This window comes from Eschrichtius robustus, chromosome 18 (genome assembly GCF_028021215.1).
Source record: "Eschrichtius robustus isolate mEscRob2 chromosome 18, mEscRob2.pri, whole genome shotgun sequence".
Lineage (NCBI taxonomy): Eukaryota > Metazoa > Chordata > Mammalia > Artiodactyla > Eschrichtiidae > Eschrichtius > Eschrichtius robustus.
The window spans coordinates 4,339,856-4,366,741 of NC_090841.1; the positions used below are offsets into that span (position 1 = coordinate 4,339,856).

A 26,886-nucleotide genomic window follows, 5' to 3' on the forward strand; every position below is an offset into this window, starting at 1 on the left:
GTGGCCACAGCTGGTCATTCTAAATGTGACTCAGTGCTTTATCCGACAAAGCAGCTGGGAAACTTCCTCGCTCTTTCAGGTTCTTTACTCTGTGGAGCTCCTTCCCTGGACTTTTGGTCCGGCAACGTTTCAGCTGTCATCTGGGTGGATCTCAACCTCAGCCTGCACAGGGCTGGCTGATCTCACACCGTTCCGTGAAATGCCGGCGGTGCTGACGCAACAGGCAGCCTGACCCTCCTTCCCTCTGCCCTAGCTCTGCTGAGCCTTCGTGAGCGAACGCTAGGTTTCCGTTGGGAAATGCTCAGTGTCCTGCCGGTTAACAAAGGTCTGGTGAGATCACCTCTCTCCACCTGTATGTTTGGTGGATCTCTTTTACAGGGACCTTTTTAGAACCTGGTGTGGTCTGGCCCCTGCTGACCTCACCATTCTGGCCCCTGTAGTACTCCTATCCCACACCCCGCCCCGCCCCGTGCATCTCAAGGTTCTACTCCAGCAGGGCAGGAGTTCACCTCCATGCCTCTAGGCAGGCTGAGTCCTTTTGTGCCTGGACTGTCCTTTCCCATCTCTCTGCCCCTTTCCTCCCAAACATCCCTCTGTACCACCCCATGCTGCTTTGTCTGCACTAATCTTCTTCTTAATCGTTTACATAGATGGTGGATAAATATTGTCCTGAAGGCTGGCTTGGGGACCCAATTACTCATCTTGACTTGGGGGTTCTTTTTCTCCTATCAAAAAAAAAAAAAAAAAATCACTTGAGATTTTAAATATCCAACTAAAATGAAAACAGCTAAACCACAGGAAAGTTGTTTTCCTGAGTGGAGTGGTGGAATCGTAACAGTACTGTTGAGATTAAACCAAGTGGGAAGAAGTAATTTGTCAGCAACATGCTTCAGGAATAAACTGGACAGTCGAAACGGGCTTTTCCAGCCTTGAATTATCAGCAAGCTGTATCTTATTAATGCGTTCATCTGCCAGTGATTGTTTAGGACTTCGGATCTTTTCTTCAGGAGGATGTTATTGGCAAGTTTTAACAAGGAATGATACCCACAGGTATTTGCCTCTAAAACAGTTGAAATATAACCTTTAAGAGAATACTGTATTCCGTGGGAATTTCCCCAACAGGGTGGGCAAAGCAATGACTTGTGACTTGTTTAGTGGATGCTATCTTTTCCGAGGCTTTTGACATGTCCCAGAATCTCAAGTTAGCTTGGGGGTTTCTCCTCCAAGGAATAAATTATCCCCAGGTGGTATTAGTTTCGATTGGGATGGGAGATGCTCTTTCCTAAGCAGAAAACTAAAATGCAGTATTGAGTTATCCTTCCAAAACGGTGAGCTGAAATAGTAGGGTTATCCTGCTTCACTAAAAGTTATCTGAAGTGCATTCAGATTAGTTCAAGTGCAAACATATTATTTAATGCCAGTAGCATTTTACTGTCATGGCAAGGTAGAAATTAATGCATTATAAAATTCTAGAAGCTGCGGTTGGAAGATGTCCCTGGGTTTCACTCTCTGTTCCCTCTGTTCATGCCAAATTGCCAGCATGGTGGTCCATGGTCTTAAGTGTCTCCACGGAGATGTTCTCTTCACCAGTGAGCTCTCAGTCCCAGAGGTAATCACAGAGTTTGCCCACTTTAAAGGCCATCAAGCGATGGCAGTTGCATCCCTTTGTACCAAGGTCTCACCCTGTTTCTCTGCTGATGGTGTGAATTGAGAGGTCCCACCACACTCTCCTCCTCGGCCTGACCACAGAGGAGGGGGTTCCCTTCATTAGTCACTCTTTTTTTTTTTTTTTAATAAATTTATTCACTTATTTATTTTATTTTTGGCTGCGTAGGGTCCTCGTTGCTGCGTGTGGGCTTTCTCTAGTTGTGGCAAGCGGGGGCTACTCTTCGTTGCGGTGCGCGGGCTTCTCTTGTTGTGGAGCACCGGCTCTAGGTGCACGGGCTTCAGTAGTTGTGGCACACGGGCTCAGTAGTTGTGGCTCGCGGGCTCTAGAGCGCAGGCTCAGTAGTTGTGGTGCACGGGCTTTGTTGCTCCACGGAATGTGGGCTCTTCCCGGACCAGGGCTCGAACCCGTGTCCCCTGCATCGGCAGGCGGATTCTTAACCACTGCGCCACCAGGGAAGCCCCTCATTAGCCACTCTTACTTTGGGGTGTATTCTCTCTACTTATTCCAGCTCCTCTGTTTTCTTTCCTCTAATGCTGTGATTCTCAATCTGGGGGATTTTTCCCCCAGGAGACACTGGCATTGTCTGGAGGCGTTTTTGGTTGTCACAACTGGCATCCAGTGGGGAGAGGCCAGGGGTGCTGCCAGACACCCTGTAATCACAGGACGGCGCCGCCCCCCCAGCCCCCCAACTAAGAATTACCTAGAAAAATGTCAGCAGTGCTGAGGTTGAGCAGCTCCAGACTAATGAAATGCCCACCCCAACTCAGAATAAAAGGCCAGATCTCAAGGGGCTACTGCTGCTTCCCGCACTTGTGCCCTGGGTGGTACAGAATCTCTGCCGTGTGAATCTCATTTTCTTTCCACCTATTTCTCTGCTAGAAAGTTCCTCCCCCGTTAGGTGTTGGCATTTCAAAAGAGTTCTTCTCAGTCTAATTATTTTTCCCCTTGAAGTTGTCTTCTTTTATTCTTTGGGGTCCATTTTTCTAACTCAGTTAATGAAAACAATCTTGTATTACAAAGCTTACAGTTTCTCACTAAGCGTGTGACCTTGCATGTCATTTAGCTTCTCTTTGCTGCCCCAGTTGCCTCATCGGAAATATGCAGGTCATAATACCATTTCATAGCATTGTTAGAGCATTAAAGAAGTATTACATATATTAGTGTTGCATACTAGTAATACTAATAGTCTTATATTAGCATCACATATATTAGTAAGTATACTCACATAGGTAAAGTGCTTAGAACAGAGCTTGTCTTATACTTAGTAACATATGTTATCTATTTTCAATGTAGAATTAACAGTGTCTAACAGTTTTTTGTTCATTATTTGTATATCCTTAAAATATGAAACACATTCTAAGCCCTCCATATTTAGACAAATGCTTTGTATATTTAATTTCTTTTAGTACATGAATCAACCAGCGTTTGAAATATTACTGTCAAAAGGAAATTCACAAGTTGTCGAGCCATAATTGTAAACCTTGGTTTTCAGCTTAGTCTCCTAGCCCTTCTGACTCTTCCATCTGACCAGAGTTTTCTCTAGACTCTGTCAGGGCTTCATGTAGGTAGAACTTCAGGGCCCTCAGATCACTGCCTTTCACAATTAAAGGGTCTTTTCTTCATTCATGAACACATAGTATGAGACTGAGGTTAGGAAATCCATCCTGAGCTAAAATGAACTGCTCGAAGGCTCAGTGGTTGTGGCTCACGGGCTCTGGAGCGTAGGCTCAGTAGTTGTGGCGCACAGGCTTAGTTGCTCAGCAGCAGTTCTATCTTTTTTATCATAGCCACCCCGGTGGGTGTGAAATAATATCTCGTGGTTTTTGGGTTTGAATTTCCTTGGTGTCTAATGACGTTGAGCATCCCTTCGTGTACTTGGACATCGGTACCTCTTCTTTGGAAAAAGTTCTGTGCAGAGCCTTTTCCCACTTTTAAATTGTGTTGTCTTTTTACCGTTGAGCTGTAAGAGTTGTTTTTGTATTCTGGATACAGGTTCCTGATCAGATAAATACTTGCAAATATTTTCTCCATTCCGGAGCTTTGTCTTTTCACTTGCAGGATGGTGTCCTTTGAAGCACAAAAGTTTCTAATTTTGATGAAGTCTAATTGAGCTACTTGTTTCTTTTGTCACTGTGCTTTTGGTGTCAAAGCTAAGAAACCATTGCCAAATCTAAGGCCATGATTTAATCCTATGTTTTAGCCTAAGAGTTTTTCGGTTTTAGTACTATGGTCCATTTTATGTATACAATTCAGAGGCATTACATTCAGAATGTTTGCAGCCATCACCAATAATCTATTCCAAAATCTTTTCATCACCCTAAATCGAAACGCTGTACACTTGCTGCAGTAATGCCTCATTCTCCCCCTCCTCCCCAACCCCTAGCCAGAACTGAATTTTTTATTGTGTTTTAATTACTTTAAATATAAACAGCAGCTCGAGGCTACCATATTGGACCCAACTCTGCATGCCACCAATATCATCCTCCTGGATGGATTGCTACAATCGTTTCCAAACTGGAATTGCATCTGTTATTATTCTGTTCTTGGTCGTCCAGGATCTGTTCTCCCATAAAAGCTGGACTATTCCCTTAAGAACATAACTCATACCATTTTACTCTCTGGTTTCCTGTCATAGTTAACAGAGAAATTCAAGCTCCTCACCATGACCTACGTTAATTGGCCCCTTCTTACTGTCTGGGCGCTCTCCCCAGAGTCTGCAGCCAGACTGGCCTTTGTGATGGTCTTTGAGCTCAACATTGCTGTCTGTATTCAGACTGTTGGCCAGTCCTCTGCCTGGAACGCTCTATCCCAGATGTTCATTTAACTCACTCCGTTCAACTATTCCGATCTGCTCAGATGTTACCTCCTCAAACAGATTTTTCCAGGACTCCCTGTCTAAAATAGGAGCCCCGTCCCTCTCTATTCCATACCTTCTACGCCTTCGTGGCATTTACTACACCTGACATTGTATTGTGTATCTATTTGTTGGTGTGTTTTTGTCTTGTCTCCCTCACTGTACTGGGAGCTCCACGAAGACAGGGATCTTGTCTCCCCACTTCCCGCTTTAAAGTAGGCTTTAAATAAATATTTGTCCTGTAAATAAAAGACTAATGTTACCCCTTTCACAGCTATCATCTCTGTTAGAATCAAAGCAATGGTCTCCTGTCTAATCTCAAGTGTTTCTTTATTGAGGCTTTTCTTTAAAAGTGTCGTCTTTATTATTAAAACAATCTTAGGGCCAGTTACTAAAATGCGAACCCTTACAGTTTTGAATAGCTATTTGCTAATACATCAACTTGTGGCCTTCTTGAGCTTAACGTAGCCTCTTCTTTACTTTTCTGATCATTGTTTTCCTTCCTTCCTTTTTAATGATGTCCTGCCTGAGTTTTGATCCTCCTTTCACCGTGTCTCCCCTAGGCTTTGAGATTAATCCTTTTTAAGTCAGTGGCCACCCTAGGATAACTCTCACGGTCCCCAGGAGCAAGCCCTGAGTTTAGGCCAGTACCTAACGCAGCCAGTGATGTCACTTTGTGGGTTCATCTGTCCTAATCCACAAATTTACTTATCTAGAATTAGGAGAAAGGGCATGCCCTGTGGCTGGATCCAGGGTCCCACAATTACCAGATTTTCCCTGTGATGGTACTTGATCCTTATGGTGTTTGCGAAAACTAAAAGGATCTTGATTCTTTAATAAGAATCAGATTCTTCAACAAACAGTTGGGTAAATTGGTGAGCCCAAATATGTGTGTACAACAGCTACTGGGTTGGAAATTTGAACAGAAAAATCCCTATACCCTTGGCCTGTAGGCCACAGATGAGTATAAAAGAGAATAAAAGGGGATTGGCAGTGTCACCCAGAGAAACTATTTCTGATCTTAAAACAGGCTTTGACCCCTCAGGGTAAAAACCAGACTTTTCACAGCAGGCTAGCTGACCTGAACTAGACAATTCTCTTAGAGTTCTGCCTTAGTGATTGTTATGTACATTGTAATAGTCATCCTTACGAAGAAAAAATTGGAAAGCTATAAAATTAAAGCTTCAGAATCCTAGTTGTATTGTCTAGGCATCTCTCATTGGGTCGTTTGCATTCACCCATTTGTAGACTCCAGAAGTTCACGTAGAAGTTGACAGAGAACACAAGTAGTGAATATTCTTTTAAATTCTCTGAGTTCAGTAATCATGAACTCATTTTGTATCATGTAGTTATCTTCTGCTGTTGGCCTATAATTCCAATTTAGCAAAAATTAAAGACGAATAGTAAATGAACACATGGAAAAGGTCTAATACTGGCACCCACAAAGATAAATTAATATGTTTTTATACTATTCCTTCTTCTAACTGGCAAAAGGGAGATTTGAATCTGTATGAAAATGTAAATTTCCACGCAGATCAAGTGTTTGGTGGTTTGGTTTGTTGGAAACCTGATTTTGTTTGTTTGCTTCATTTGGCAAAAATATAAGGTGAAAAAATGCAGAGTTAGAAAAAGGAGGCATTAGAATCACAGACAATGCAATTTTCGAAATTCCCTTACATTTTGATAAATGTCTCTAAAGTTCTGTTTTTACATTCTGAATAAAATAGATCGCAGTGCTCTGCTCTGGAGGGTAATTGTAACCTCTTTGTTTTTCAGATACTGTGTTGGCCAGTGGTCATGCCACAGACTATTTATTTGTTGGAAATATCGTTTATACGGTAAGTTTACCTGTTTATTGAATCTTTCTTAGATGGCACATGTGTGGGTTTTACCTCTCCCTTTATATAAAGCCTTTGTCATTATGACGTATTTCACATCTTTATATATTATAGATTCCTTATCTTGCCTGGCAAAAGGAATAAAGCTAGTCTTTTCTATTTCCTCCAAACTCTGTCTCTGTATTTCTATTTGCCATCGGTGGATAGGGAGCCGAGATTTGGCAACACTTAGAGCTCAGAGTGGTTGTGAGATGCTTACCTCGTATTTGAGTGAAGATCATGCAGAGTTAAGATTTCTGGACAGGTGATCAGCAGATTTCCCAATTCTTCAGATGACCATTTCACATGTACTTGCGGAGGTGGCGGGGGGGGGGAGGAAAAAAAACCAACACCAGGGGAAGGTGATTTCTCCCAAATCTTCCAAGCTAAGAAAAGGGCAAAGTAACTATTACTTGTGAGAAGACAATCGCTAAAATGAGGGCTTTTCTTATAAGAACCTGCCTGTAATTTTCCTAAAACTGACCCCCAGAGAATTAGCTACCCAGATGGCACTTTCAAAGTCCAGCCGCCACAGAGGAACTGCCTCTGGGGAGGATTTGGGATTTCTTCTGGGAAGTGAAAATGAGTGAGGATAACGCATTTCCCAAATTCCTCTTTCTTTCACAGTATGTTGTTGTTACTGTTTGCCTGAAAGCCGGTTTGGAGACTACAGCTTGGACAAAAGTAAGTTTTCTCTAGAATTATTTCTCTATCCACTACAGATACTTTTTACGGTGTAGTATCTGTTTAAGCCCCAGAAAAACAGTAAACAATATCTGGCTGTCTTATTTTAAACTTTGCATGTAAAAATTGTGATTTGATCTTTATCAGGGCACATTTGCAATCCAGAGTTCCCTGATGATTCGTTTGCTGAGCACTTAATACAGTTCTAAGCTGTTAACAGTTAGCTCATTTCCAATGTATATGTGTGTTGTATTAAAAAAAAAATCACACACACAAAGAAAATACAGAAGGACAGAAAGAGGAATTTTTAATTGCCATAATTTTACCACCAAGGGATAGTTACTGTTAATATTTCCTGTATAACCTTCCAGACTTTGTTCTCTGTGTATATTTTTAATAAGACAACATATTACAAAACAGAGTCTGGGCTTCCCTTTTGGCGCAGTGGTTAAGAACCCGCCTGCCAATGCAGGGAACGCAGGTTCGATCCCTGGTCCGGGAGGATCCCACATGCCGCGGAGCAGCTAAGCCCATGCGCCACAACTACTGAGCCCGTGCGCCATAACTACTGAAGCCCACATGCCTAGAGCCCGTGCTCCACAACAAGAGAAGCCACCGCACCACAACGAAGAGTAGCCCCTGCTCGCCACAACTAGAGAAAGCCCGCATGCAGGAACAAAGACCCAACGCAGCCAAAAATAAATTAATTAAAAAAAAAATATATATATATATATATATGTACTTCTACAAGGTCATAGTTCATGATTAAAGAGTATTGAGTTTTATCAATATCCCATCCCTTATTGAATCAGTCCCCAGTTTTGGACATTTCCAACTTTTGAGGATTATGGCCAATGTTTCACGTTCATCTCTGCTGCTTAAATAGGCTTCTAATTCTGTGCTCATTAATTGGGGGCGGGGTGGGAGGTGAATGTGGAAGCAGAGAATTCGTTGAGAGACAGAGGCAATGAATCCAGGTGAGAGGGGGTAGTGGCTTAGCCTGGGGCGTGAGGAGGCGGCAAGCAGTGGTCAGATTTTTAAAAAAGCTGACAGAGGCTCGTGATGGATTAGATCATGGAGTGTGGCTGAAAAGAAGTCAAGGCTCATCCTAGCAAGAGGACAGAGGAGAGAAATTCGCAACTCAGTAGATACTCGAAGTGTTGTCATTAAGGGATATATCCATTCCAAATTTTTTAAAAGTTCTTTGGAAAATGAACAGTCAAAGTCTCAATATGATAAATAAACCCATCTTGTTCGTTCTGTCCGTCCCACGCCCTCTTACTAGAGCAATGATACCTTATTTATTCTGCTCCAGAGTGGAGCGAACACTGGCGAGGGACAGAGAGGGGCCTGGTGACACTGTAGGATGGGTCTACAGGACGGTCAGCAGTGGTGGAAAAAGCACTTTCCTCTTCAGGATAGTTTGGGGCCACTAGTTACTTAAACTCTCAACCGGTGTCTAGTAGAAATCTTTCCATAAAGAAAGGTGGCGTGGACCCAGGGGCTCCTGCAGCGGGTGGTGGTCAAGTGGCTACTGGGTCGGCAGAGAACCCTGCCTGAGCGTCTCTTTTCTCCTGTAGTTCAGTCACCTGGCCGTCTGGGGAAGCATGCTCATCTGGCTGGTGTTTTTTGGCATCTACTCAACCATCTGGCCCACCATTCCCATCGCTCCAGACATGAAAGGACAGGTCAGTGCTATTAACTGTGGGCGGGCTTTCCGTGTCTCAGGACAAGTTGGTGTTGCCTGCTTCCGTCAAAATGTATCAGGTGGGAAACAAACCAAATCAAAGCCCCTGGAAGAGGTTGTCCAGGCCACAGAAATAGCATTGGAAATTTTAACTGTTACATAAACTGTCGACTTAAATCCTCTGACCTACCCAGTGCGTCCACACTTCCTTAATGAATTGCGTGTTAATTACAGGTCTCATGTGTACGGTTCATGGACTTGGAAAACAGGAGATGTTTTGAGTCATTCATAACCCCATGATTATACTGATTGTAGTTTCGATGTTGGGTATTATTATACTTTGATTAGTTGATAATTAGTCACCTGTGAAAGATAGATCTAACCACTCTATTAACCAGATCATTAATTAAGCAGAATATCTCATTGTTCATCTCTTAACTGGAGAGGCTGAGATTGAAGACCTTTACGCTAAAATCTAAAATCCTTTAGATTTTATTTTTTTCGTCTTTTATATTATCTTTGTCCAGTGTTTGAGCTGGAGCCATCAGCACTGACACCCTGGATCTTAGGATCCCACAGGATCGGGTCTGAAGAGGACCTTGAAAGCCCTGGGTTCCAAATGCCCTCCGTTTACAAATGAAGCTGTAAATTTTGTTTTACAGGGAGATTTTTCAGGGTTTACAAAAGAATATGGGATCGGTAGTAAGGGACACAGAACGTTTATGAAGACATTGCATTTTCTTCTTTCTTTACATCTGAACTCCTTTGGAGGCCTCCGCGCTGGCAGTCCCTGGCTGGGCGTGTCCCTCTTCACAGGGCAGGCGGCCGTGGGCCAAGGGCGGCATCCCGACTCTAGTCTGTTCCCCGGGTTCCCAGCACCCCGAGTCTTCCAAATGGCCAGAAGCCTACTCGCCAGGCCTGCCCGCTTCTCTCCCCGGATCCAGGCCCAGAGCGCACCCTTGGGCCCAAGGACAGCTCTTTGTAGGGGGGTGACGTGTGCTGGGTCCACTGGAGGTTTGCTCTGGGACACCCACCCACGTTTGCATGAGGACACTTGTACCGTGAGCCAGAACCAAGCGTGGGGAGAGAAGGACTGTGGGTTGGGGGCTTCTGCTGCTTCTGCCCCAGGACTACGTATTTTAGGGGCAGGCCTATGCATGGCACATCAGGCCACTATCTTTGCCTCACTTACTCTGCAGAAATGAGCCCAAACTCTGGGCCTCCCCAAGTCTAGATACATGCCCAGCAGCTGTTCCGTGTGAGGTCATACCGGGTGGGCTGCTTGCCTTTTATTACTTGGTGAATCCACTGATGTACCCCAGGGTGTCTGGGACCTCCTCTGAGTCTGGGTGCTGAGCAGACAGATGTGTCCCACGGGGGTGGCTTGTGTGTCCCCGAATGCGTCGTTGCCTTGTCTGAGGCATGAGGACAAACACATAACACACTTCTCAGTTCCTTTCCAAATACAAGCGATAGAGGACATTACAGAACATCGAATGAATCAAGAAGATGGTTTTGTAGCAAAACAAGCATTTCCCAGCAAAGATACTTCTGTTCGCTTAAGTCAGTTCTGTTTTAAAGCAAGAAAAGTATCCACAATCGTGATCACTTGGTAAGGTTTGGTGCCTAGAATATCTGCTTCAGGGTCTTTCCCTTTGGTTAAGGATGGGTGTGGCCCGATGAATATTTCATTTGGGGGATTTTGTGGTGCAGGACAATGAAAGGCACCAGCTGCTGTGGACAGTTTCCGAAATTAGAGAAGAGTGACAGCTGATAGGACGGCGTCAGCTGACAGGTGACTGGAGACGAAGCCCACTCCTTTGACAGCCCCTCCCAGTGCCCTCCACGGAGGGAAGCTCTAGTGACCCCTGTGTGTACGCCGGCACCAGAGACTCCAGTTCAGACATTGAGATGGTCACCAGCCCATCAGGAGGTTGACTTTTGAAGCGTGGAGGGACCATTTACCATGTGGTCACTGACACGCCGCGTTTTCAGTGTCCAGGTTGCGTGCCCGTGTGGTTCGAGGTCTCAGCATAATGGTGAAATTTCCATAGTTGGGGACTTCCCGAAAAAATCGAGTGAGCTATTCCTACCATCCAAAAGCAAAGAAATCGTGATATTAAATCACATTTCACTTGGGTATAAAATTTTTTTTTTTTTAACATAAACCACTTCGTTTCAACGTTTTGGTTGGTTGGTCTGTTTCTGTGAGGCAAATGATGTTGTTTTGAAATCAGCCGTCTCTGGCTGAGACTGAGGTTTGCATTAGACATGGAAGGAGATATTACTGCGGTTTTCACATCCCGGGGCTGCTGGGTGGGTAATCTGCTGTCTGTGTTGAAAGAGCTCTTTCTTTTCTCTCGTCTTGCTCCAGGATGGAGCTCTTAGTGGAGACAGGGTGTCAGAAAACAATGTCAAGGCCAACTTTAATGCTCCTTCACCTGGTGTCTGCCGCCATCATTCTCTGAAAAGTGGTAGAGAAGTATTTTTTTTAATTTTTTTTTTTTAACACTTATGAAGAATCACTTGGGTGGAGAGTGGCTAAACAAGCCTGAAGTCTCAGACAGGCTTTCTGCTGTCTCCAGAGGGGTGATGTACTGTCATAAAGAAAGAGGGGCCGTCAGTGACAGGAGGCAGCTCCTTTGGGGGAAGTTGAAAATATGGCCGAGCCATGTACATCCCTTTCGTTCTAGCCTGGTGCTGTGGACTGAATGCTTGTGGTCCCCTCAACTTCATGTTGAACCCCTGACCTCAGCCTCCAGCATGGAGGCAGGGCCTTTGGGAGGGATTAGTGATCTGATGAGAAGAGGCCCGAAAGCCAGTTCACTCGTTCTCTGCAGTGTGAAGATACAAGAATCTGAAAATATATGTACATGTGCCTACATGTAACTGAATCACTTTGCTGTATACCTGAAACTAACACAATATTGTAATTCAGCTATGCTTCAATTTTTAAAAAATGCTTGACAGAAACAGCAGGAAAAAAAAAAAAAAAAAAAAGATGCAAGAAGTTACACACGTCTGCAACCCAGAAGAGGGTCTTCACCAGAACCCAGGCAGGCTGGCACCCTGATCTCAGACATCCAGCCTCCAAAACTGGGAGAAATAAATTTCCACTGTTGATAAGGCACCCACTTTGTGGTATTTGTTTCAGCAGCCCAAGCTGACGAAGACGGTTGGTGAATGCTCAGGAGTGATGGTATTCTGGGAAAAGACTGCTTTTTAAAAATTAGTGTCGTTATTATTATAAGAATGTTTCTAGTGATTTTTATAAACCATTTCCTTGTCGTTCATGAAGCAGTAGGGTTTTGGCAAAGGAACATGGTTCTTTTGAGCTGTAGAATTAAACTAGTGTCTGGTGGCAAACGGCATTTCTCACTTAGGAGCCGGAGATAGACCTCACACAAAATGTTCTGTCTGTTCATAGCATCCTAAACTGTTGAAAAGATAAATCGTTTCTGCCGGGGTTTCCTAAACCAATTCGATTAACTATTTCTTTGTCTTGTCCACAATATGTGGAGTTTTTCTCATGAGGAACAAGGCAGGTTTTGCCCTGAGTGCAAAGGGAGGGAGGGCTGTAGTATGGGGGGGGGGGTGGATTTTCCACCATCAAAGCATCTTTATCTTCCCTGAAGCACCTCACAATGTGGTTCATGAAAGCCAACCAGTGAGTCAGGAAGTCCCAGTGGAAATTTCTCGAATCAAAGGAGCCCTCTGGGGCTTCCCTGGTGGCACAGTGGTTAAGAATCCACCTGCCAATGCAGGGGACACAGGTTCGAGCCCTGGTCCAGGAAGATCCCACATGCCGCGGAGCAGCTGGGCCCATGAGCCACAACTACTGAAGCCCGCGCGCCTAGAGCCCGTGCTCCACAACAAGAGAAGCCACCGCAATGAGAAGCCCGCGGGCAGCAACGAAGACCCAACACAGCCAAAAATAAAGGCAAATAAATAAATTAATTAATTAAAAAAATAAAAAAAAGAGTCCTCTGTATCCTTCCTCTCCTGAGAATAGTCAGCATTTGTGGGATCTTAAGGGGGGGGGGCACCCTGATTTTCCATTTTCCTAGGCCCACAGTGAATTCACCTAAAGTGAATTAGAAACTTAGAAACTCTGGTTGTGTCTGTCCTGCGTGATGCCACAGCCCTCAGCTGGGGAAAAATATGTGATGATGTTTTTCCATACGGGACCATGTGTTTTCCTTTCTGCCAGTATCATAACCATGGGTTATGTGAGCTTCTCCATGATGGGTCCCCATAGCCAAGGCCTGTAGGTGGAAAATTATCAACGTTCTTTAGCGCAGAGTTGCCTGCTGAAGTAGGGTTTCGAATTAGAGAGATGAGGAAAACTTGATCTACAACTGGATCAGGAAATGGGCTTTTATTTTCTTCATGTATTTCTCAAGGCTTACTACTCTGGGGGTCTCTGAGGGTGTGCCTCTTATTTGACCTTTGTTTAAAAGTCAAGAGACTTGCCCCAACTAGCTTTGGAGCCTGTGGTAATCACTTAACCTGCTTTAATTTCCTTATCAGGAAAGTCAGAATACTATTACCCGCCCTAATTACCTCAGAGGACTATGGTGGAGATATAATAGGAGTACCTGTGGGAATAGTTAGCCGTGCCTGTTCTTCTTTATCTTGCAGTGATAAATTATTTTCTTGAGCCTTTATAAATAGGAATATTGTGACTTAAACTCCCATTTCTTTTGGCTAAAGAATTTCAACATTTTATAGGTTCTTTCTTTTTTCTTTTTGATTTTGTTTTGTTGTTGTTGTTTGTTTTATTTTTAACATTTTATAGGTTCTTGATGTGAAGTTTCTTAGTAGGGTCCACTGACCACCTACATCTGAATCATCTGGGCTGCTTGTTAAAATGACAACCTCCTTCCCCACCAAAAAAAAATATGTACTTGAAACACACACACACACTCACACACATACTCATACTCACACACACACACACACACACACACACACACACACACAATCAGAATCCCTGCAACTGGAACCCCAGCCTCTGAATTTTGATAAATCTCCAGACTATTCTTCCATTTAAAGTTAGAGAACCCCTGCTCACAACACCTAAAATATGACCCCATGACAATGTTCAAGCCAGTGCTGGGGGTTCCAGGAGAAGACAGCATCTTTAAATGTCCACCAGGGCCCTGTTTCTCTGAGCAGTGGGTCTCTGAGGGCCGGCAGGTGGTGTGGTGTCAGCTGTAAGGCCCCGGCTTTCTAAATAGAGGATTATACCCAAGGACATTACATCGTTCGCCATGGAAAAATACTCCTCACCAACTCCGATGCTTTTCCTTTAAAGTTCTTTTCATGGCTAGTAAAAGAGGGGGAAAACTTTCACTTCCAAGCCTACAGACTGCTAACTCTGTCTGCAGTGCCAGGCTCCAGGCTCCAGGCAGCTTCTGGCATAGGACAGCCTTTTTTTTTTTTTTTTTTTTTTAAATCCTAAATCCAGGACTGAGTTTACTTTTGAGTTTTATATACACACTTTGTATACACAGTGCAAATCCCAATGGACTAAAAGTGAGCAGGAGGAGGGCTGGTTGTCACGGTGCAGTCCTTGGATCAAAGAGATTAATTACTCATCTTCCCTGCGTGCTGGCTTTCTCCTGCACTTTGCAGCTGAGCAAGATCTCAGGCCTGGGTATTTTCCATATAAATATAAAAAGAGCGTTTTTGTTTCCAGGTTGCATGTGCTCTAGGAAGTAAGCCGAGAAGCAGGGGTAAGGGCCATCTCTGCTCGGAACATTCCAGAACATTCCAGAACATCTGTGTTGGCCAGAGGCCAGCCGGAGGGCCAGGAGAGGACCTGTCCTCAGGTTAACTTTCGTGGCGTGGGACATGGTCATTTGTCCCCAGCACCCATCCTGCTTCCCCCTTTGGTGAGGGGCCCAGTTTGTATCTCATTCCAGCTCTTGTGCAAGTGCCCAACTGCTCAGGGAGCCCTTTCCACCCCTAAGTGCAGCAGGGAGCTTGATCCCAACCCCATGCTGTCATGGGTGGTTCAGAACCCTGAGGGAGACGGGAGGAAACATTCGCTGGGGGTTTCTGGCAAAGAAGCGTGTTCGCTCCTGAAAGAAACCCATCAGAGACGTGACCTCTCACGCGCAGCTGGTAAAGTTGCCTGGAGTTGTTCACCACAAGGAGGGACGCTAGCTCCAGAATCCGACTGCCGCTGTGAAAGAACTAATAGAAACACCAAAAACAGGGAAAGTCTCTTACACAGTTGTACAGATAGCAGATGCCGCCGGCCTCGAAGGCCACCCCCCGAGAGGGCCCTCCCAGGAGCGTCCTGCCAGGGCTGCCTAGCCTCAGTGAGAAGCAGGTGTCAGGAGACACTCTCCAGCCTCCTGTGGATGTTGGGATGTTTCTCTTATGTTCACAAGTATAAGGGCAACCAAGGAAATAGGTGATTTTTTAAAAACAGGCTTAAGGCTTTAATATCGCATGTTATATTATACTCAAAGTTAGGTGCTTGTAGATTTATTTAAGGATTTGATAACAAATTACTTGAGTGTTGCAATTATGAGTGTTTTAGATGATAACATCCCAGAAACACCTAATGTGAATATCGTAAATTCATTGGAATTATCTTTAATACAGCAATATTGGATAGAGTTGGTCCTATTTTCCTCAGAGAACGTATTTCAGGAGCGTGTGTCCCGGCTAGGGTGAGAAGTGGTCAGCCTGGTAAGGTAGGAAGTCCTACCACTGGAGACTTGCCTCTTGGTTTGAAATAACTTTCTTGTGTGTGGATCTTGGCCAGATTACTGGTTGAACTCCAGTTTGCATTTTGGTTTTCAACTTGTGCCTTGTGTGTGATAATAAGACTGACTTACAAGAAGGAACATGCTGTGTTTCTGGATGACATTAGTATCTGAAAAAATAGCGATATGAACAAAATTAAGAAGGTAGGGACTTCTGGTTTCTACGTGTCTGTACCTCTTGTCACCCACATCCAGGGTCCCTGCATTCATATGCGTTTGCCCCCTTGAAGCCTCCCCACACTAATCCCTAGAAGAAAAATTTAAGCTACAACAAAAAGTTCTTCACTGATAATGAAAAGAAAAATCAGAAACGTTCATATGATCAGGGCTATCGAGTGGCGTTCTCATTATAACTATAGGCCTATAAATATTTGGGCTCTGAAAATCAGAAAATTCAGGCATCTGACAAGAGTTCCATCAGAAAATGGCTTTTGTAGTCACTACATGTCATGCCAAGCTGTTTCTGTTTTTCTTTTCCTGATTACCAAACGAGGAAGGAAGTGTGTTCTATGAAATCCGTTTGCCCCTCAGAGTGATTCCAGATTCTTCCTACAGGCAAGGATGGGACCGGCACTCGCTGGTTCCTGGTTGCTTCCTGAAGGTCCGCAGGATCAGCCAAATCTGGGTGAACGTGACCCGAGTCAAACTTCTTTCCTATTCACTGCAAATCCTAACGGTGAAAGTGGGATTTGAACTAGATTAACCTAGTGCCTAAGAAATTTATCAAGTTAAGTATGTTGTTCATAATAGCCATAATTGTGCTATTTCTGAACCTTAGTTTCGTCAGGTATAAGTCGTACATAATATCTATCTTTGGAGTTAATAAGGACATGAAAGAAAATAAGGTATGTAAGTAATAGTAGGTGATGTCTATTGAGAAAGTACTATGTCCCAGACAAAACATATGTTCATATACGTATGTTCTGCCTGTGAAATTACGTATATAATGAGTTAAGCGTTAGCTCGTCTGACAATCGACTCTACAACCGTATGAGCAAACGAGGGCTTAGAAAGAAAGAACCAGTACCTTGGCCAGGCTGGGGAGAGGAGTAGCTGGGACTTCCCGCTTCCCCTAGACCTCAGGGTACGAACCCGCTCACCTTGTCATGATGGCAAGCACCTAGGGTGATGGTTGGTGCAAACCAGGGGTCAAATGGATGTCAGTCACTCCTTCTTAAAATTTTGCTTTTATTAAATTGTATCTGAAGTGACTTGCCCTGTAGTGTAATAGAATTTTTCAAATATAAATGTAGAGTTACTTTTTTTTTTTTAACATCTTTATTGGAGTATAATTGCTTTACAATGGTGTGTTAGTTTCTGCTGTATAACAAAGTGAATCAGCTATACATATACATATGTTCCCATATCTCCTCCCTCTTGCATCTCCCTCCCACCCTCCCTATCTCACCCCTCTAGGTGGTCACAAAGCACCGAGCTGATCTCCCTGTGCTATGCGGCTGCTTCCCACTAGCTATCTAGTTTACATTTGGTAGTGTATATATGTCCATGCCACTCTCTCACTTTGTCACAGCTTACCCTTCCCCCTCCCCATATCCTCAAGTCCGTTCTCTAGTAGGTCTGTGTCTTTATTCCCATCTTACCCCTAGGATCTTCATGACCGTGTTTTTTTTTTTTTTTTTTTTTTTTTTTGATTCCATATATATGTGTTAGCGTAGTTACTTTTTTTAAGTGCTTTACGGAAAGCCCTCATTTTCTTAGCTCTGCCTCCTCCCCTCTGCACCGTTCTCTCCATTTCGGCGGTTTGTTTTATTTTGGCCTCTGTTTCAAGGATGCTGTGTGCTAATTCGAGGCCAAGACGGCTTTGATTGTGAGTTATTTTTCTCTGGGGTTAAAGGTCTCGTGGTGGTGTTGGTGTTTGCCATTCATTCTGATGTTAATTTTTTAAATATCTGTCAGCAAATTGAAGTACACGTTACACGCTGATTTTGTTTGTTTGGAACATTTATACGCCGTGGTCGCAGAGTATGTTTGATGTGGTTTTGAACTTTTCCTTTCTCCAAACATGTGGAAATGTGCATGGGGGGCCTGGGGTTGAGGTTCTCTGCAGGGATTTACTTCTCAGACATCTGCGGAGGGAGATGCCTCATCTGGTGACCAGAGCTGTAGTTCTCCCCACCTCACCCTCCGCCAAGAACATCCGTGTTCTTTAGGTTTGTTCTATTTAAGAGATGGAGAGGTGCCTGATAAAGGCCACTGGACAAAGGATTCGTGCAGGAAACGATAACAGGGTAGGTTAGACTAAGAAGGGAGAACATAGAATCACAGCACGCCATGAAGCGTGTGCCCAGGTGTCCCTATTTCGTGTAAATGAGGACGCAGAGCTCTTGTCGACAGCATCCAGAGCACCAAAGTGCTTAAAGGACTTAAAGGAAGTGAGAGCTTCAGGTATTGTCATCGCCTTTGGCACTGCAAGATATCAAATGTTCAGTGAGGAAATGGTATTAAGCAGCTGTCATAAGTGTTTGGCATTGCTTTGGCTAAAGGCAGGAAAAGAGAAATCTAGGTTACCTGTGTCTGCAACTATAGTGCACTTTCATTCACAAGTTTGTTTTTTTGTTGTTTATTTTTTTTGGCCACGCCATGAGGCTTGCAGGATCTTAGTTCCCCGACCAGGGATCGAACCCTGGGCCCGTAGCAGTGAACGTGCCAAGTCTTAACCACTGGACCACCAGGGAATTCATTCACAGATTTTTTAAATTATTGCAACCTATTTTTTTTTTTAATTTTTAAGACTTTTTATTATGGAAGATTTTAGATGTACACAAAAGTAAACACAAATCATTAGTGCAGGACAAGACGTCTCTTATAAGGAGATGGCCATTGATTTCACAGTCTTACTTGATAGAAATGCAGGTCCATCCTTAATCCGGCACCCCGTTCTCCTTTGTCTCCAACCTTGTTCTTTTTTTTAAGTCTAATATACATTTTATTTATTTATTTTTCCTAATTTATCCCTACCCCCCTTTGGTAACCATAAGTTTGTTTTCTATGTCTGTGAATCTATTTCTGTTTCGTAAATAAGTTCACTTGTATCCTTTTTTAGATTCCACATATAAGCGATATCATATGATATTTGTCTTTCTCTGTCTGACTTACTTCACTTAGTATAATACTCTCTAGGTCCATCCATGTTGCTGCAAATGGCATTGTTTTGTTCTTTTTCATGGCTGAGTAGTATTCCATTGTATATATGTACGACATCTTCTTTATCCATTCCTCTGTCAGTGGACATTTAGGTTGCTTCCATGTCCTGGCTATTGTGCATAGTGCTGCTATGAACATGGGGTGCATGTATTTTTTACAAATCATGGCTTTCTCTGGATATATGCCTAGGAGTGGGATTGCAGTAGCTCTATTTTTGTTTCTTAAGGAACCTCCATACTGTTTTCCATAGTGGCTGCACCAATTTACATTTCCACCAACAGTGTAGGAGGGTTCCCCGGTTTCAATAAAGGATAGAAACAGAAAGAAGGGCATATTTAGATGCGCAGGTCCTTCCCAGGGTGCTGTGAAGGCAACCCCACCCACTCAGCCCAGCAGCAGCAACATGGGTGCAGCGGTATCTCCTTGTCTATCACCTGCCCTAAATCCAATTCCCCCTTTTCTGGTCACAGCCCCCCAGTCCCGTCCCCTTTTTCAGAACACGCATTCAAACAGTGCTGGTTCTACCTCTGCTCTACCTCTGGGTCTGGACCGGACACCCAGGACTAGTCAACTACCAGCTTCATCTCATGGACCATGGCGATTGATTCAGGAACAGCATGATGACCCACCAAGGCCACTCAGAGACAATTCAAGGATTTTTTGTAGAAACTAATAGGGGAAGGGGAAAGCTCTCTTGCCGCTGGGTTTGTTATATATCAGGGATGTCATCAGCCTGGAGCTGCAAGGGGCCACCACCAAGAGAGTGCCTGGCTGGGGATGAATCGAGCACAGAAGAAAGCTGAACTGAGAGATGATGGCGTTGAGTATGCGCCTGGATCCAGCTCTGCCTGAAGCTGGAGCTGTCTCTGAACTTTCAGATACACTAAATCAGTATACTCCCTTTTTTGCAGAAGACAATTCAAGTTGGATTTCTCTTACTTCTGAAAAGAGTCCTAATGAATGAAGAAATCATTAAGTTACAGATACAAAAGGTAAAATCAGCTGGGTCAAGTTAAGGTAGTGAGAGCTCTCCTATCCTTTCTGGAAAATTGCTTATGTTGCAGAAAAGCAGCTGGTGAGCTTTTCCTACTGTGCATCTTCCAAGTCGGAAAGTCAGGCTACCAAGGGGCTTTACCTCCTTTTGTGGCCTCCCTATGCCCCTCCCCTGCCGGCCCCCACCCCCCCCCCCCCGCCCAGGAAAAAGAAGACATGCTTGGGTAGAACTGATTGTTCAAAACGGAGATGGAAGGAAATAGAAGTTTTTTTAAGAGGGGCCTCTTTCTCTCTGCAGCCAACAATTCAACATGGCTCAGAGTCACGTGGTCCGTAGCAGCACCGTGCAGTAGACATATAATGGGAGACGCATTATAATTTTGAATTTTCTAGCGGCCGCGTTAAAAAAAGGAAAATGAACCAGGTTAAGTTAGTTTTATTAATATAGTTAGCCCAACATTCCCAAAATAGTATCACTTCAACATCTAATCAACATTAAAAGAAGTTACTGAGATCATTTACATCGTTGCACTGTATCTTTGCAATCCAGTGTGTATATTGGATTTGCAGCGTATCCCAAGGCAGACCTAATCAATTTCAGGTGCTCAATGGCCACATCTGGACAGTGGCTAATGTATTGGACAGACCAGCTCTTAATCAGCAGATTCGCTCTCCAAAGCTAAATTTAGTGCAGGCACGATTAAGAGGTGGGAAAGCCAGGCTCAGATAAGATTGGGGCTTGGGAGAAGCCTGGCCTTCAGGACCTTCCCCTGCACCAGGGTGTGAGTGCCTGACTTTGATTTCTGTCACCTACAATGAAAAGGCTCTTGGCTCTTACACAAGGCTTTCCCTAAAGAATAAAAGCTGGGCACCACTGAGCTGTTCATCTCTGCTTATTAATTGCTTTAAGCAGAGTTTATAAACCAAGATTTACAAAGCGTGGGTCTGACTTCAGGTAGTTTTTCCAAAGTATTGGCTAATTCCCCGACCACATCCTCCTGAATGTGGGAGGGAAGAGGTCAGGACATGGGCCTTTGGTTTCTTTTCTGACCTGCTGCAACCAGCTGAGCAGTTGTAACATGTGCCACCAAAAATAATCTAGATCTGTGTTGAACAGGTAGTTAATTTGTTCAACAAGTGGCAATTTCTAAGTAGGATTCTTAATTCCTAAAATTGTGCGAACCCTTCATCCTTTTTCTCCTTCTGGAGTTTCAGGCCCCTTCCCCCATCATTATGCTGAACCCACGCCCTATCATTCTCTTACCTGTGTCTCCTTCCATCCAGTTCTGGTCCTGCCCAGTTAGTTTGGTACTATGGCATTTCTTGCCTGGACTATTGCAGTAGCCTCGTGACTAGTTTCTTAGCATGCAGTCTGTCTGGACCCATTGTTCTACTGCAGCCAAAGTAGTCTTTCAAAACATAAGTCTGATGGAGTTGTTCCCCTGGCTTCTCATTGCCCTCAGGGTAAAGGTCCAGGCCATTTGCCAAGCCCCTAGCCCTGTGCAGCCCTGAGCCTGTTCCTGCCCCACCTGCACTGGCCTTCCCTCACTTCCGGGCAGGCCTTGCTTGGGCTCCCACAGTGCGTTTGCACCTGCTCCCCTCACTTCCTGCGCGCCCTGGTCTCCGCCTTCTACGTAGCTAGGGCTCGCCTAGGTTTCCAGACCTCAGGTGAGTCATTACTTCCTGCAGGTACCTTTCCTCGTGTCCCTGACAAGGTGAAACCCTCCCAGTGCGTGTTCTTTTAACACAGTTTACCTCTCCTCCCTTGCATTTACCACAATTAAAACTTTGTGTATGAGAATAATACCTTACACGTATTAGGATGGCCACTATTAAAAAAAAAATACTCAAAAAGTAGCAAGTGTTGGCAAAAATGTGGAAAAACGGAATCCTCGTGCGCGGTTGGTGGGCATGTCAAATGGTGCGGACACTGCAGAAAACAGTGTGGAGGTTCCTCAAAAAATTAAACACAGAAATAACCATATGATGGAGCAGTTCCATTTCTTATTCCCAAAAGAATTGAAAGCAGGATCTCAAAGAGATATTTGTACACCCTTGTTCATAGCGTCATGATTCACGATAGCCAAGAGGTAGAAACAACAAATTGCCTGTTGGCAGATGATCAGATAAACAAAACGTGATCCGTACGTGCAATGGAATGCTATGCAGGCTCTAAAAAGAAAGAAATCTTGTCACATGCTACAGTATGGATGAATCTCGAGGACATTATGCTCAGTGAAATAGGCCTAGTCGCAAAAAGACAAATGCCATATGGTTTCCCCTATGTGGTACCGAGAGTCATCAGAATCACAGAAACAGAAAATAGAATGGTGGTCCTCAGGGGCTGGGGGGAGGGGAAATGAGGGGCTCCTGTTTCATGGGTACAGAGTTTCAGTTTTGCAAGATGAACACATTTTAGAGATCTGTTGCACAGCAACGTAAAGATAGCTTACACTGAACTTAAATGGTTAAGATGGTAAATTTTATGTTCTGTGTTTTTATCACAATTGTCAAAAATTATTTATGTGATCTCATAACTAATGTCAGTTTCTTCCTCTAAATTGTCAATTTATGAGGAAGGTAAATGCTCTTCAGTGTATCCTCGGTACCTGCCTCTCCTCTTTTCTGGCACCCAGTAAATATTTAAATGAATGAATTCATAAAGTAAAATTAAACACCCCTCCTGTAGAATTGGAGAATGGATCTGGCTTTGTGTAACAGGTGCTTAATATCTGTTTGCTGAATTGTTAACAAAAGCAGATGCCAAATATTCAAACATTTGGGAATAGCCTAGCACAGGATGTGCGCACGGAAGTGATTGATTAATTCATGAATTTAGCATTTTCTGAACTGTGCTCAAAACACCAGTAGCACGAACCATGCGTTTTTCCCACCCGAAGAATGATTTTCAGTTAAAAAATACTTAAGAACATTTCCAGTTAAAATTCTAGTTGAACTATTTTAGCTGCATGGGTGATATATGTGGTATACTGTCTGTTGATGTTGGTATTTGTAAAGGGTTAATAATAAGGTTTAATTACTTAATGGAAATGATTGTTTTGGAAGTGATATTATAGAAAAGACAAATATGAAATCGAGACGGATTTTTGAGTACCTAGTTTAAGGAAGTACTAAGCGAATCATTTTCCAACAGTTTTATTAAGGGAGATAAAACTGATGAAGTTAGTGGATCACAGATAGTTTTAGCAGAAACGTAAGTTCCCTGGACCAATACATCATTGGACAGCATTTTCACTATTATGTTGAAGGGGTTGGTATTTTTGGAGTAATAAGTACAAGCACATAGTTGGAGAGGCGGTTTTGGTCAAGAAAATGTCAAGCTTAGGTAAAGTTTCGTTAGCAGCTGGCCTGTGATAAATCTGAGACGATTTCATGGACGAAACAGACCCTTCTCTGGGGGTTTGTGCCTTACTCAATTAGATGGGGAAGCAGTCCAGGCTTGTGGCTTAAAGCAGGAGTGGATCTGACACCAAGAGCCTCGTTGGGACGTAGAATTTTAGTGTCAAGTAAAGTGATAGTACAAGAAAAGAAAAAGTTTAAGATTTGAAATTTGTCCCCAATACAGCATCTTCAATAAAGGCAAGAAAACCAGTAAGTAAAGTGATTCTATGTCCAGTAAAACCAGAAGAAGCAGAGGTGGGAAAAAGAGAAGGATGGAGGGAAAAGTGATTGATACAGGAAGGACATGAAAAGTCTTAGTGTGATGGAGAAGGCCAGGTGGGGCAATGAAACTGGAAGGAGAGGGTTTTAAATTTTCACTGAAGGAAATTACAGGGTCGTTGAGAAATTTTCCGAGACATGGCATCAAGAAAGAATGAGGTTGACCATAAATAATGGGCCTGTAACATAAGAAGTCAGAATTTTACCTTCTTATGATCAATGTGGGAAAATTAATTCTTAGAAACAAAAGGAAATAGCATAGGAGTTTTATTTTTTGTTAACTTTCTGATGACTGAATCGTTTTAAATGAATTAAAAAGTAGGCCTTGTCTAGGCTATAAAGAAAAAAAGAATCCTCCTTCCCCCGTTCAGAAATAATTAAATATTGCATTAGAACATTATAATAGTTTTCTGTCATATATAAACTTATTGATTCTAAATGAGATTTTAACAATCTGAGATGATCATGATTTGGGGAAATAGCTTATTATGCCAGAATAGTTTGTTTTGAACCGGAAATGTAAAATCAAGAAGCAACTTTAGATGATTAACAAAGCTGGTCTACTTGGCGATTCGTTCACTTTGTTAAAAGAAAAACTGATCCTTTATTTTTACAATGGTTCAGTTTTAGTGGAATAATTTAATGAAGGTAGTATTCTCTTACAAGGCATGAACGAGAATTCTATTCAAGCCTTTTAAAACCTTCTTCTGGCGAGTAGGTCTTAGTGATGGGTTGCCATACTAGCCATTTCAGGCCACTTTCTCTCCTAAAAACTTTTTTTTTTTTTTTTTTAAAGAAAAGTAATTAGTCCTTTATTCCTCAATATCATTTATATAACTACCAAGATTGGGAGTTGTCATTTTAGAAAGTTGCAGTTTGGGGGCAGGTGGTGCACAGAGGCCCCCCCTTTATCCCTTAAGCTTCCAAAACTCAAAACTATAAACAGTGAACACCTAATAAAGTGCTGTGTTTGAAGCTGCATTGTTTGTGAATTCTCTGTCATTTTACTTTGTTTCACAGAAAGTTGTTTATATTCATTAGTCTTATATACATCTTGCCTCCTTCCAGGCCAGTTCTTGATTTTCCCTTTGAGGTCCTGTCATGGTCGCCCCGTGTTCTTCCGTCTGACTCTGGGTCCCAGTCAGCGGTAGTTTCTGTGGGATGTCTCCTCTCACGATTCTTAGAGCAAGTGCCCTTACTGAACTTTTGTACACTGCTGTGGTGGCTTGAGTTTATATTTCAGTTTATAGATCACAGTTTTGCCAGGGTGTCTCCTACCAAAATCTCTGTCACCATGAATTCTGAAGCCATTCTGTAAGCCCCTTGGTCCCTCAGACATGGCTTGGGAAGTAGCCTTGCTCATTAAGGACCCAAGAAGGACATAATCGTAAAATCAGAAATTAACGACGTATAGACATGTAATTATCTGTAACTTGTCAGTGTCCATAGCAATTCGAAGAACAAATTTCCTTTTCCTTCGGCTTCAAGGAAAGCCAGCAGCTAATCTGTAGAGGGTTGCCTCTTGGCAAACTTGCTCTGTGTGAGGTAGCTAAAGGTTCCACCAGATTAAAAAGTGTGATCTCTCTGTTTTTTCCGGATACTGTCAAGTCAGGAGCAACAAAGAAAAAAAAAGAGAAGGGAAGACAGACGATTAACATTATTTCATCCTATTAATTAAAACACTGTAATAGTTTCAACTTGAGCAACTCAGTTGCTAAAACCAAGGGAAGTTGCTCCCCTATTCTTAATCCTTTCAGTGAGACCGTAAGTGGGAATGAAAGGTTTGAGATGAATTTTGGCTTCGCAGTAGAATTTAGGCATTGTGAGGATCCTTCTAGAATACCTTTAGACCAAGTCATATAAATTTTCCGGAAGAATCTTTACCATTTTTCTCTCCCAAGAGTTACTAAGTATCGTTACAAGTTCTGTGCCCCTAAATGGAAAATGCAATCTCATCTACCCATGCATGCCCCCCAGAAGCTATTCAGGATAAGTTAATCTTGTCCACGGAGCAGCCAACTTTTCCAGCAGAGGAATTTGCAGTCTTTGTGGTTTGGGTAAAAAGGTGGTTCATTTTACCAGTTTCTCGATGAAAGATGTTTCATGAGAAATTCAGTCTTTCCTCCAAAAAAAAAAAAAAAATTCCCCAACTCTACTTTTCTGTGCAAAATTCGACTTGAAAGCCTTTCTCTATCGAAGCAGCCAAATACCGAGTGCGTGTGGATCTGGGCAAACAGTTTTGGGTCCAAGGTTAACGATATTTATTGCTGGAGGTATTACATATATTTGTATCCAGGAAGAACAAAATCCAACACGTTGACAGTGGTTTTCAAATATATTAATTTACTTTCTTTTGTCTTAGGGGGAATGTTTTTCTCCCCACTCCCTGTTTTAATCCTTTGCCACACTTGGTAGAATTTGGAAGGATTTTTGCCAGGGGTAATGAGCAAAGGTAGACAGTGTGTGAACACACAGGAGATCTGCTGGTTTCATTGCAGACTTCAGAGAAAGTTCCTTGCCCTCTGACTGTGACATGGCATGCAGGAAATTCCTCCTAGGTCTGCCCAGTGCAATAAACAGACCTCCTGCATCTAACCACATCCACGCTGAAGTTTCTTATGCGGGGTTCCTTTTGCTTTTTGTGTAAAAGTTAAGGGTCCCAGCATTACTACTCCAGCTTCTTTAACTCCTACGCTTTGGAATTGGCATATGACTGTGTTTAGGGGTTAATACGCCTTGCGGTTTAATAGGACTTATTCTGTGTTATTTATGCACACACGGAGAAGGTAGAGGAGGGAGACAGATCCCCTGTGGACATGCTTCTGAGAAACCTTACGTTACATCGGATTTGTTAGAAGGATCACAGGGTCCCATTTGCCTTCGGCGACTCATTGAGGACATCTCGTATTATATGCAGCACGGGTGAGTTTTTCAGTAACCCCTGCAGCCCCCAGCCGGCAGCCTGAGCATCACGGGAGGGAGAGCGGTCTTGTTAGAAATGCAGACTCTCAGGCCGCAGCCAGGAACTACTGGCCTAGAATCTGCATTTTAACCAGAGCCTTGGAGTTCACGGGACATAAAAGGGAAAGAAGCCCTCAGTTAGGGTCCCGGCCACCAGAGTACAGCCCAGTGAGATCTCCTGGGAACGTGTGGGGCAGAGAGGAAGGAGGGCGGGAAGGACATTGGCTGAGTTAAATTATGCTCATTAATTCAATTTGAGGCAGGAATGTGTGTAAATAAACGCTGGCAGCTGCAGAGGCTCCGCTTCCTGCAGGGTTCAGGCAGGAATGCAGGGGCCAGAGCCGCAACAACCTGACTGGGGATCCGTCCGACGGTCCTGCGACCATGAGATAATGACGGAGAAGATGGGCTTATCCTTCTCGTGGTGGGGAGGCTCTCGATGCAGCGTTAAGTGCCAAACCAAGTGGAACTGGAGAGGCTTTGCCGGCAGAGATCACATCTTAATGATTTGAAAAGATGAAACTCCCTGGACT

At 43.5% G+C, this 26,886-nt stretch overlaps 1 protein-coding gene across 2 annotated transcripts in view; it reads left to right on the forward strand.

The window, feature by feature from the left end:
• Window positions 1-26,886, forward strand: part of LOC137751745 (phospholipid-transporting ATPase IB) — a 445,791-nt gene that overhangs the window by 311,443 nt on the left and 107,462 nt on the right. For both annotated transcript variants that reach the window (XM_068526376.1, XM_068526375.1), the window contains 3 exons: window positions 6,300-6,361; window positions 7,028-7,084; window positions 8,665-8,772. In XM_068526376.1, coding sequence (XP_068382477.1) covers window positions 6,300-6,361; window positions 7,028-7,084; window positions 8,665-8,772 — 227 coding nt within the window. The remainder of the gene's footprint in view (window positions 1-6,299; window positions 6,362-7,027; window positions 7,085-8,664; window positions 8,773-26,886) is intronic.